Consider the following 12,933-nt stretch of genomic DNA (forward strand, 5'->3'; position numbering starts at 1 on the left):
GTGTTCTCTGACCAACACTCTGTTCCCCTATCGCTCTCACTGCATTGCTGTGTTCTCTGACAGACACTGTTCCTCTCTCTGTGCATCGCTGTGTGTTCTCTGACCTGCATTGTGTTCCCCTCTCTCTGTGCATCGCTGTGTGTTCTCTGACCAACACTGTTCCCCTCTCTCTGTGCATCGCTGTGTGTTCTCTGACCTGCATTGTGTTCCTCTCTCTGTGCATTGCTGTGTGTTCTCTGACCTGCATTGTGTTCCTCTCTCTGTGCATTGCTGTGTGTTCTCTGACCTGCATTGTGTTCCTCTCTCTGTGCATTGCTGTGTGTTCTCTGACCTACGATGCACATTGCTCTATGTTCTTGTCCCGCGCGGTGACGTTGGGCGACGTGATGACGTGTCCCGGGCTCGTGGACGACGATGGCGGTTGACGCTCCGATGGCGAACGCGATGCGGCTCCGCAACCAACTCCAGACTGTCTATAAACTGGACCCGCTGCGGAACGAGGTGAGAGGTGAGGCCGACCTGTCCCTCGCGCCTCGGGGGAAAGGTCGGATCGTCGCTACCAGTTCACCGACGAGTCGCCCGACTCCTTCCTCTTTTCGTCAGTGCCGTGATGGGAGCCCCGCACATGCGTGGCTACCCGGCTAGTTCTACCACGCGCATGCGCCTGAAGCGTCAAGATGCTCGTCTGCAATGCGCATGCGTCTGTCTCCTTTCATGTTCATCTAGTTGCAAATTCAGCTGACTATTAGTTATTATTCATCTTTTAAAAGTGATACGGCTGAATTGCAATTTTTACTTTTTATATTTAATAATTTTGTCCCAAAGTAATTGATGCATATTGTCGTACTGTATTCACATTGCTGTATTCTCAACAGGGGACAGTATTGTGTTCACTTCTTGGAGGTGCCAGTGTTGGACAGTGGTGGGCAATGTTAAAAATCACATAACACCAGGTTATAGTCCAGCAGGTTTAATTGGAAGCACTACCTTTCGGAGCGCCGCGTGGTTGTGTAGGTTAAGATAATGTTCACAGAATTTGTAGCCAAAGGAGTCCTGTGTCATGGAGATCTGATACATTAGAATTATAGAGATGTACAGCATGGAAACACACCCTTTGGTCTAACCAGTCCATGCTGACCAGATATCCCAACCCAATCTAGTCCCACCTGCCATCACCTGGCCCATATCCCTCCAAACCCTTCCAATTCATATACCCATCCAAATGCCTCTTAAATGTTGCAATTGTACCAGCCTCCACTACATCCTCTGGCAGCTCATTCCATACACGTACCACCCTCTGTGAAAAGGTTGCCCCTTAGGTTTCTTTTATATCTTTCCCCTCTCACCCTAAACCTATGCCCTCTAGTTCTGGACTCCCCGACCCCAGGGAAAAGACTGTGTCTATTTATCCTATCCATGCCCCTCATAATTTTGTAAACCTCTATAAGGTCACCCCTCAGCCTCCAATGCTCCAAGAAAAACAGCCCCAGCCTATTCAGCCTCTCCCAATAGCTCAAATCCTCCAACCCTGGCAACATCCTTGTAAATCTTTTCTGAACCCTTTCAAGTTGAACAACAACTTTCCGATAGGAAGGAGACCAGAACTGCATGCAATATTTCAACAGAGGCCTAACCAATATCCTGTACAGGCACAACATGACCTCCCAACCCCTGTACTCAATACTCTGACCAATAAAGGAAAGCATACCAAACGCCGCCTTCACTATCCTATCTACCTGCGACTCCACTTTCAAGGAGCTATGAATCTGCACTCCAAGGTGTCTTTGTTCAGCAACACTCCCTTGGACCTTACCACTAACCTTGCTAATCAGTCTCCCATGGGAAACCTTGTCAAACGCCTTACTGAAGTCCATATAGATTGCATCTTCTGCTCTGCCGTCATCAATCCTCTTTGTTAGTTTTTCAAAAAAACTCAATCAAGTTTTGTGAGACATGATTTCCCACGCACAAAGCCATGTTGACTATCCCTAATCAGCCCTTGCCTTTCCAAATACATGTACATCCTGTCCCTCAGGATTCCCTCCAACAACTTGCCCGCCACCAAGGTCAGGCAAACCGGTCTAAGTTCCCTGGCTTGTCTTTACCACTCTTCTTAAACAGTGGCACCACGTTTGTCAACCTCCAGTCTTCCAGCACCTCACCTGTGACTATTGATGATACAAATATCTCAGCATTAAACAATTTTAGATTAAATCTTTCATCTTTTAAAATTGGATATGCTGGTTTCTGTTCTTTGATATGTAAATCCCAGAATTCTTTTAAATTACATTCTCAAGATAGTTCAGCTTTTCTCCCAGTAGGTGTAAAGTTTGTCTGTGTCCCAATGTTTAGTCAGAATGACAAAGCCCTCTGCACAGTTTGAGTTTTACATGGATTAATGCAGGGTTTGAGCAAAATAAAATGCAATTCAGCAAAAAATAAATTCACCCCATAAACTTGTGTGCGCATTAAGGAGCGACAGTGAGTGGGCTTTGTGTCTGTGAGAGGATGCGTATGTGGGTGTGAGCATGGGTAGTGTCTGTATGTACATATGAGAGAGGGTCTGTTTCAGTGTATTATGCAGTGGGGTCACCTGTAGCATGACATGAACCCAAGGTCCTGGATGAGGCCATTCCCATGGGTACCAAACGTTCTTATCAGTTTCTGTTTTGCCACTCTGCTTGTCCTGAAGTCCACCATTGAGGATTGTCACCGAAAGATCCAAGACCAAATGTCCTGCACTGCTGAAGTGCCCCCCGACTGGGAGGGAACAGTCTGCCTGGTGATTTTTGCTCTGTGTCTATTCATCTGTTGTCGTTGTGTCTTCTCTGTCTCGCCAACGTACCATGCCTTGGGAATCCTTGCCTGCAGCGTATGAGAGAGACCACGTTGGCAGAGTCACATGAGTACTTACCATGTACATGGTGGGAGGTGTCCCCATGTGTGATAGTGTTATCTGTGTCAATACTTTAACACATCTTGCAGCAGCTGCAGTGACCGGGTTGTACGGTGTGGTTGTCCTGAAGGTTGGGCAGTTTGCTGGTTGTTTAAGGTTTGGAGGTTATTTAAAAGTGAGAATTGGAGGTGTGGGGAAGGTCTTGGTGAGTTGCTGATCATAATCTATAATGTGTTGAAGGCTGCAAAGATCATGGCGTAGTTTTTCGGCTCCTGGGATGTACTGGACAATGAAGAGTGCCCTATCTGTTGCAGCCCATGTCTGTCTCCTGGGGAGGTCATTACAGTTTCTCGCTGTGGCACGTCGGAACTGGCGGTTGATGAGTTGAGCATCGTACCCTGGTCTTATGAGGGCATCCTTGAGCACTTTCAAGTGTCCGTCATGTTCCTCCTCATCCGAACAGATCCTGTGTATGTGTAGGGCTTGCCCATAGGGGGACAGCTGTTTTAATGTGTTTCAGGTTGAAGCTAGAAAAGTGTAGCAGCGTGAGGTTATCTGTGGGCTTGCAGTAAAGTGAAGTGCTGAGGTGTCGATCCTTGATGGAAATGCATGTGTCCAAGAATGAGCCAGATACTAAAGAGTAGTCCATGGTAAGTCTAATGTTGGGATGAAATATTGTGTTCAACAGAGAAAGTGCTATTATGGCTCGAAACAGATTGGTCTCTTCAGACACCAGCAAGTGTCCACCCTTGAACAGATTTACCTTTTTTATAAAAGTTGAAAGATCTGCAGATGCTGCAAATCAGAGACAAAAATAGAAATTGTTGGAAAAGCTCAACAGATTTGGCAGCATCCTTCGAACAGAGGAAGGGTCACTGGACTCAAAATGTTAACTCTGGTTCATCTCTGCAGATGCTGCCAGAGCTGCTGAGCTTTTCCAGCAATTTCTATTTTTAACAGATCTAACTTGTATACACATTGTTTTGCACAGATGGAAGGATGCCAATGACATGAGAGCAGGAGTAGGTACTTGGCCATTCGAGCCAGCCCTGCCATTCAAGGAAATTGTGGCTTTTCCTAATCCTAGCAGATTCCTTGCATCCTCTTGACTAGCTTCCCCATTTATCTTTTTTTTTAGTTGTCAACAAATTTAGCAAATTTGATCCCTTCATTTGGGTTATTGAGAAAAATGTATAAATGGTTGAGGCTTTAGTACCGATCTCTGGAACTCCATCACCTCTTGCCAACTTGAGAATAACTCAGTTATATTTGCAGTCTTCTGTAGACTAACCAATTTTCTATCCATAAGCCATGAACTATTGTGTGTAGTAAACTTTTCAGTATCTTTTAAAATGCTTTTCAGAAATTGAACGCTCTGAGGAAGGGTCACTGGATCTGAAATGTTAACTCTGATTTCTTGCCACAGATGTTGCCACACCTGCGAGTTTTTCCATCAATTTCTGTTTTGTTTCAGATTTCTAGCATTTGTAGTTCTTTGGTTTCTGTAAGCTTCCTGGTATTCACAATTGTTGAATGAGAGGTGAAACATAAAAGATCTTGAGGGGTTTTGACAGGATGGATGCTGAGAGGATGTTTGCCCATAATGGGAGAGCCAAGGGTACAGAGCTGGTCACTTCACATGACCTAGATTAATGTGCACAAGTGCTTCTGGCTGCAGAAACCTGAGCATGGAATTTTGGAACCTAGTTAGTGGCTGGAGTCTGTGTGGTGCATCCTGAAATTAAGTTTCTGCTTTCCTTTCCTTCTGCGCTGAGTGCAGAGGTTTGTGCACAGCAGTAATGTCCAAGCCACAAGTCAATGCTGGAAATGGTGTGGCCATGACAATTGGCTTGTGTGGACCCTTGGAGTGCAGCTTAGAAGGAAATGTTGAGGCTGAAAATTAGATGCAGAGCATGTCTTGAGAGAGGAGAAAATCACAAGTTAGAGATTAAATGCAGATAGGAAATGGGTGATTGCTGGACAGCCCAAGAGAACCAGGCTGCTAATGCAGAATTCCCTGACATTGCTCAAGAATCAGTTTTTTTTTTCCCCTTCTCGATACTGATGAGGGTGATGGCCCCTGAAAGGGGTACAGACCCACAGACCTTCTGTACAGGGGAGAGAAGGGAGAAGTTGTTATGCCGGGTCTTTTATTAGTTAGTGAAATAGACCAGGTGTTTTTCTCTCTGCAGATGTTAGTCCAGACTGGTGATTTGTTGCTTCTTTTGTGCTGGAATCAAGGATGTCATAGAGTAGCAGCAGAGCATCCTTTTAGGGGAGAGTAATCAGCTAGAGATCGCTGGTACCAGCGTGGGCCACAATATAAGTTGGAAAGGGATGTGGTTTGTCAATCCAAATTTAGAGAGCAAGGTAGAAAATAAGCCAGAAGGACCTGTTAAAAATAAGTCTTTGCATGGTTCCCAGTCCCATGCACTAATGGGTAGAGAAATAGATGAATAAGAAATCAATGCATAGTTTAAAAGAGAATAGAAGGGATTTAAATTTGGATGGCTAGCTGGATCAGGAGCAGGATTCCTCTGTATTAAGTTAGTGATGGAGATTGATGGAATGATGCTAATTACACAGATGTTAGTGTAGAAAGCAGCCAACCAGGTTTTGATGCATGTTTTGACAACAGGACAGATGGTGCATCGGCTGGCCTGACACCAAGATCTGGTGAGTGCTTTGACTGTAGAGCATCCAGATTCGACCCCTCTCGATCAGTGGTCTGCATCCAGCGGGACTCAGATTCCCTGTTCAAAGATACCTCGCTATGTCAACAAATGGACTTTGAAACATAATTCATGAGGAGCAGTTGAGGATTCTGGGTCTATACTGATTGGAGATTAGAAGGATGGGGTGGTGGGGGGGTGCGTTGGATCTGATAGTGTCCTGTAAGTTTCAGAGAGGTTGGGATAGAGTGGACATGGAAAACATCTTTCCACTGGTAAAGAGATTAGGACCTGAGGACACAGCCTCGGTAAAGGGCTGACCCTTTTAAAGAACTGAAATGGGGAGGAATTTCTTCCGCCAATGGGTGGTGAACCTGTGGGACTCATTGTCACATTGTGGAAGCCAAGTCATTGTGTATTTAAGACAGATCAACATGCTTTTGATTGGAAAGGGGATCAAAGGTTACAGGGAGCAGGCAAGAAAATGGAGTTGAGAAACCTATTAGCCATGTTGGAGTGACGGTAAGACTCAGTGGGCTGAATAGCCTAATTTTGCTGCTATATCTTATGGTTTTACAGGCTTTGACAATTTACTGCAGAATCTAATACTGTCCACTTAGCACTGCTTTAATGTGATTGTCCAAATTGCTGCAAGTTATCATGTGAAAAGTACAGCAGCTGTGGAGGTTGGAAATTATGATCTTAAGATAAATACATTATTACACCGATGTCCTTTGACTATAATGTAGTGGAATTTCTGCTTTTTCATTCTGGACTAATTCATCAACTTCATTCATCGCCATTAGAACCAGACATCTTAGAGTTCAGTTTGATTCCCATCTAACAGACAGGTCTGGTTTGCTCAATATTGTACTTTTAAATGTCCACCTTGGCTAATTTGCTCTATTTCTGGTAATGAATCCATGGTTTCTGTTAATTGACTCTCAACAATATATGGAATACATCTCTGCAGCACTGCATTTCAGAAAAGCAAGCCTTTCCTAACCTAGCCTATATGTGTTTGATAGTAACTGTGGCCTGGTAATGTATCTGTGCCATTCGGGATGAATGTGGACTGACCTGTTAACAATTCTCCCACTTCAAATGAATAAAGTTGCCAATTTGGCTGTTGCATTGAAGTCACTGCCCTGATGGGCCTCATGATTTTTCCTGAAACATCTTCATTGAGAATATCTGCAGCCAGGTCATATAAATGAGCTTGCACTTGCATGATCATTCATTGATTCTGTGTGTCTAAATGCACTGCAGCAGAAAAAACAAATGCAAAGTTATATTTTTGATGTTACAGATAGCCTATACTCTAAACTGAATTTCTATCATCCAGTACTCATGCGTGGACATACAGAAGTGGAATTCCTTTACTGTACTCACCTTCCAACCTACTGACCTTTGCATAAACTGCATCACAACTTTCTCAAGGGTGTTTGTTTTTCAGATGGTGACATTTGAATTCAATAAAATCTGGAATTGCAAGCTAGTCTAATGGTGATCAGAGTTGAGAGTGTGGTGCTGGAAAAGCGGGAGAATTGATGTTTTGGGCAAAAGCCCTTCATCCGGAATGAGCTCATTCCTGATGAAAGTCCTTTGCCCAAAACATCGATTCTCCTGATCTTCAAATGCTGCCTGACCTGCTGTGCTTTTCCAGCACCACACACTAACTCTGATCTCCAGCATCTGCAGTCCTCACTTTCTCCTGCTGGTGATCATTATAACCATTGCCATGAATATCCATCTTGTTCATTAATGGCCTTTTAGGGAAGAAAATCTGCCATCCTTACCTACATGTGACTCCACAGTGATTTGGTTGACTCTTAACTGCCCTCTGAAATGACCAAATGAGTCACTCGGTTCAAGGACATTGAGAAATGGACCACAGGCCTTTGCCAATTCACCTGGACCATCTCTGATACCTCTCTCCCCTTCCTGATGACCATCTCCATCAATGATGACTGACTTGAAACTGACATTTTTTTCAAATTCACCGACTCCCACAGCTACCTGCATTACACCTCTTCCCACCCTACCTCCTGCAAAAATGTTATCTCTTATTCCCAATTCCTCCGCCTCCACTGTATCTGCTCCCAGGAGGACCAGTTCCACCACAGAACACACCAGATGGCCTCCTTCTTTAAAGACCACAATTTCCCTTCCCATGTGGTTGAAGATGCCCTCCAACACATCTCGTCCACATTCCGCACCTCTGCCGTCAGACCCCACCCCTCCAACCATAACAAGGACAGAACACCCTGGTGCTCACCTTCCACCCTACCGACCTTCGCATAAACTGCATCATTCGCCAACATTTCAGCTACCTCCCAACAGACCCCACCACCAGGGATATATTTCCCTCCCCACCCCTTTCCGCTTTCTGCAAAGACTGTTCCCTCCATGACTATCTGGTCAGGTCCATGCTCCCCTACAACCCACCCTCCCCTCCTGGCACCTTCCCCTGCCACCGCAGGAATTGCACCTCCTGCCTCCCCTCCATCCAAGGCCCCAAAGGAGCCTTCCACATCCATCAAAGTTTTACCTGCACACCCACTAATATCATTTATTGTATCCATCGCTCCCGATGCGGTCTCCTCTACATTGAGGAGACTAGATGCCTCCTTGCAGAGCGCTTCAGGGAACATCTCCACAACACCCGCACCAATCAACCCCACTGCCCAGTGCCCCTACATTTCACCTCCCCCTCCCACTCTGCCGAGGACATGTAGGTCCTGGGCCTCCTCCACCACTACTCCCTCACTATCCAACACCTGGACGAAGAATGCCTCATCTTCTGCCTTGGAACTCTTCAACCCCAGGGCATCAATGTGAACTTCACCAGTTTCCTCATTTCCCTACCCCCCATCTTACCCCAGTTCCAACCTTCCAGCTCAGCACACTCCTACCTGCCAATCTTCCTTCCAACCTATCCACTCCACCCTCCTCTCTGACCTATCACCTTCATTTCCTCCCCCCTCAATCCATCCATTGTACTCTTGGCTACCTTCTCTCCAGCCCCACCCCCCTCCCATTTATCTCTTCGCCCCGGAGGCTCTCTGCCTTCATTCCTGATGCAGGGCTTTTGCCTGAAATGTCCTTTTTTTTTTTGTTGTTTTTTTCCTGCTCCTCGGATGCTGCCTGACTTGCTGTGCTTTTCGAGCACTACTCTAATCTAGACTCTTTGCCAGTAATGCCATCCCATACAAGAATATATTTTTAAAAAACAAAAAAAAAGTTTAATCCATGCCCTGTACTGGTTTGTTGGTTTCTACTGAGATAGCAGGAGGCATGTGACAACATCTCTCCTCTATTAGTTCATTAAACTATTGAACCTTCTAGCACAATTAGAGGCCATTTGGACTTCTGTCAATCTTTTGGCCTTTTTTGACATAGCAATCCAATTATTTCAACACTCCTCTTTGTGTTTATCTTTTAAAGTATTTATTAAATTCCCTTTTGGAAGTTACCACTGAATCTGCTTACACCACCTTTCCACGCAGTGCGATCCAGATCACTAGCTTGTTATGTATTTTGTAAAATATTTCCCTATCTCCTTTGATTCTTTCGCCAATTTGGCCCTCCAGTTGCTGGCCGTAATTGCATGTGAATGTTTTTTTTTCCTTTTGATTTGGCCCCCCGAGAGTGTGTTGGCACTGTCCTGAATGTGATCAGTTGCGTGACTAGTGAGGCTGTGTTTTACCATTGGCAGGAAGAAGTAAAAGTGAAGATTAAAGACCTGAATGAACACATCGTCTGTTATCTGTGTGCTGGCTACTTCATAGATGCAACCACTATCACGGAGTGTTTACATACATGTGAGTTTTTGAAGAGAATATATTTTTACCATGTGATAGATGGAAATGTAACATTAAAGGGTGTGTTCAGAACTTGTGGTATCTGAGCTAGATAATCTCAGGAGGGCGGAAAGGAAATATAGAATTCATTCTGCTCACTTAATTTTCAAGTGAGGGGTGTTTCCTGTTCACAAACCCAACATGTAGTATAAATAAAAGTTATTTGATTATTTGCCCAAAACTTCAGCCACTGAGGATTTGGCATTTTAATTTCGCTCTCGAATGCAGGTACAGTAGCAAATGATTTAGTCCAGCCTTGCAGTAAAATAATTATTAGTTACTAATTCAAATTTCACCTTGGCAACTGGGGAATTTTAAATTCTGTGAAATAAATGTGGAATAACAAGCAAACATCGTGGAGTTACCAGATTATTGTTTTGTTATTTGAAAAAAGATCTGGTTACTTGGGGGAGGAGATCCGTTACCATGACTCAGAATTATCTAAATATAAGACCAGAACTGCAGCAATGAGATTAGTTTTTAACTGCCCTCTGATATGGCCTAGCAAACCACTCTGGTAAAGTTGCTCAGTCGAGGGCAAATGGGAGTAGAGCATAATGTGGCATTGCCAGTAATACCCAAATCATGTGAATAAATTAACATCAACCGTGGGCGATCAGCATTAGACTGTTGTCCTGGAGCACTGCTGTGCGGTGAAAGTGTTCCTATAGTGCTGTCAGGTTGAAAGTTACAAAATTTTGATTCACGAACAGATTTTGACCTTGTGTGTTTTGTTGGCATGAGCTTTAATGGGCTGAGTTTGATAGGGAAAGGAGAGTGAGGAAGACACTTTAAATGGAAAGGAAATATCAGAGGAGAAACAATTGTTGTTGGATATGGATGTACTTTGATTTTAGAAAAATATTTTTTTAAATTCAAGAGACACTTGATTCAAACTCACTTAATTGGTATTGTATGGCCTTTCAAATTATTTTAACACTTAATTGTCAATATCCATAGATTAATTTTATTGTATTATCACTCTTAGTACAAATAAAGCTTTAAAATAATAAGTTTAGGCTGTATAACAGAAAGCAAAACAGAGAACGTAGATTTCTGTTGTCCCTTTACAACTTCCCAAAGTATTTTACTGCCAATGCCACCTTGTAATGTAGGAAATGAGGCAATTTGCTCATGCTAAGCTTTCACAATCAGAAATGTGACAATGATCAGACAATTATAGTGATGTTGGTACAAATGTAAATATTGGCTGGAAACCTCAAATTTTCTGCTTTTTCACAATGCTGTAGAATGCTTTAATGCCCTGAAATGGAAGACCAGGCCTTTGTTTAATGTATCCTTGAAAAGCAACTCCCTCGTTCCTACATTGGAAGCATCAACTCTAATTTATGTTAAATGCCTGAGTCCATAACCTTTCTGAGGTGAGATTGTTACATACTTAACCACAGCTGACATAAGTGTATATCGTTCAAATATGTTTGATATCCATTTGTTCTCAGCATTTTAGAATTCCATAGTTTTCTTTGCGGTACTGGGTGGCAAAGGAGTCTAGATTATTGGTCTGGGTTTAAGTTAAGTTAGAAAGCACACTCTGATACGCTGACCTGAAAGTGCTTGGTACTGACACTGCTTGCTTCCAATGCTGTGCCCGCCCCTAGTATAGATGTCATCATCTTGTTGAGCACAAACATTTCGTGCAGACTTTAAAAAAAAACTTCTTTGTCAATCAATTAATATGTTTGCCATATGTGAACTTAACCTCTCATAAATGCTGCTGATATGGTTTTGTCTTAGCAGTAACTGAATACATTGTAAATCTTAATGTAATTGTGCCTTTTATTGATGCACTTAAATCTCCATTTTTCTCTACAGAAAAGAGATGACAAACAGATTTTGAGAGAGTGGTTGTGAAATTTAATCAGGGATATGGACTGTAAATCTTTTTGAAGAAAATGCTGAGTAAAATATAATGTATGGTGTTTATTTCGAAGAGGGATAGGGTCAGAGGTCCTAGGATGACAGTCAGTGGGCTACAATTTGATTCAGTATCCCATGATGTGGAGGGCAGTGATGGTATATCATCCAAAGTTCCCACTCACCAGAACCCTGTGTGTGCAAATTGTGAGGACAGCCCTTGGCTGAGCCCCAACTTGTGATTTTAAAAAACCAATCCTTTCGGAGAAGGCAAGCATGGCTGGAAAAGTCAGTTTGTGTTGTCCACCCCTAATTCCCTTTGAGGTGGTGCTAAGCTGCTTTCTTGAAACCTTGCAGTCCGTAATATAAAAATGCACGCACTTAGTACTACTTTGCAGGGAGTTCCACAATCTTGAACCAGAGACCATGTAGAAATGGTGATTTAGAACATAGAACATAGGAAAGTACAATACAGAACAGGCCCTTAGGCCCACGATGTTGTGTTGAGGTTTAATCCTAATGTAAAATATAATAACTTAACCTACGCACCCCTCAACTCACTGCTCTCCATGTGCATGTCCAGCAGTCGCTTAAATGTCCCTAATGACTCTGCTTCCACCACCACCGCTGGCAATGCATTCCGTGCATTCACAACTCTCTGCGTAAAGATCCTTCCTCTGTCCCCTCTATACCTTTCTCCTAATACCTTAAAACTATGACTCCTTGTGCCAGTCAATCCTGCCCTGGGATTTGATCCAAGCCAGGAAGTGTGTGGCTTGGAGAGGATCTTGCAGATGGTGGTCCTATGCATCTGCTGCCCTTGTCATTCTATATGGTAAAGATTGCAAGTTTGGAGCCTTAATGAATTGTTGCAGTGCACCTTGATTGTACACACTCAGTCATTGTGCATTTGTGGTCAAGGTTGTGAATGGTTTGCCATTTGAGTGGGCAGCTTTGTTTTGGATGTTGTTGAGCTTTGTGTTGTTGGAACTCCATACACTCCTGCAAGTGGAGACATTCCTTCACACTCCTGACTTGTGTCTTATATATGGTGTACAGTCTTTGGAGTCAGCAGCAAGTTATTTGCTGTACAATTGCTAGCCTGTAACCCACTCTTGTTGCCACACTATTTTGTATGGTTGGTCCAGTTCAGGGTCTATTAAAGATAAAGCCATTGAATGGTTAGGTTCTCTCTCTCTCTCTCTCGTTGGAGATGATCATTACTTACCACTTGTGTGGTCCAAATCTTTGCCAATTATCAGCCCAGGCCTGAGTGTTGTCCAGATCTTGTGCGGTAGAGGTTAATAATCTATTGTTACTTTGCAAATTTTGAATTCTAAACAGGACAAAATGTGTAACTTTTTAATTTCCATTTGTGTTTCCATATTATGTCAGAGAAACTGTTTTCAGTGGTGATGGTTTTTGTAGAAAGTTGCTTGTATGTATTTAACTTGGCTTTGCTCTTGAGGTGAATAGATCAGTGCTTTTGAAACCAAGGGCAGAAGAAAGTGGGGGAAGGGGAAGAATGGGCAAATACAATGCTCTATGACACAAACAGAATCATCGATCCCCATTTTGTTTGGACTCCTGGCTGCTGTACTCTGCCCTTGACAATCAGCCTCGCCTC

The 12,933-nt window shown here is 43.4% G+C and overlaps 1 protein-coding gene across 1 annotated transcript in view; it reads left to right on the top strand.

The window, feature by feature from the left end:
- The first annotated feature begins 365 nt into the window (after positions 1–365).
- Positions 366–12,933, top strand: part of pcgf1 (polycomb group ring finger 1) — a 46,194-nt gene continuing 33,626 nt past the window's right edge. The window contains exons 1-2 of the mRNA XM_072577649.1: positions 366–501; positions 9,287–9,392. Coding sequence (XP_072433750.1) covers positions 415–501; positions 9,287–9,392 — 193 coding nt within the window. The 5' untranslated portion in view covers positions 366–414. The remainder of the gene's footprint in view (positions 502–9,286; positions 9,393–12,933) is intronic.

The sequence above is a fragment of the Chiloscyllium punctatum genome, chromosome 1 (assembly GCF_047496795.1).
Source record: "Chiloscyllium punctatum isolate Juve2018m chromosome 1, sChiPun1.3, whole genome shotgun sequence".
Classification (NCBI taxonomy): domain Eukaryota; kingdom Metazoa; phylum Chordata; class Chondrichthyes; order Orectolobiformes; family Hemiscylliidae; genus Chiloscyllium; species Chiloscyllium punctatum.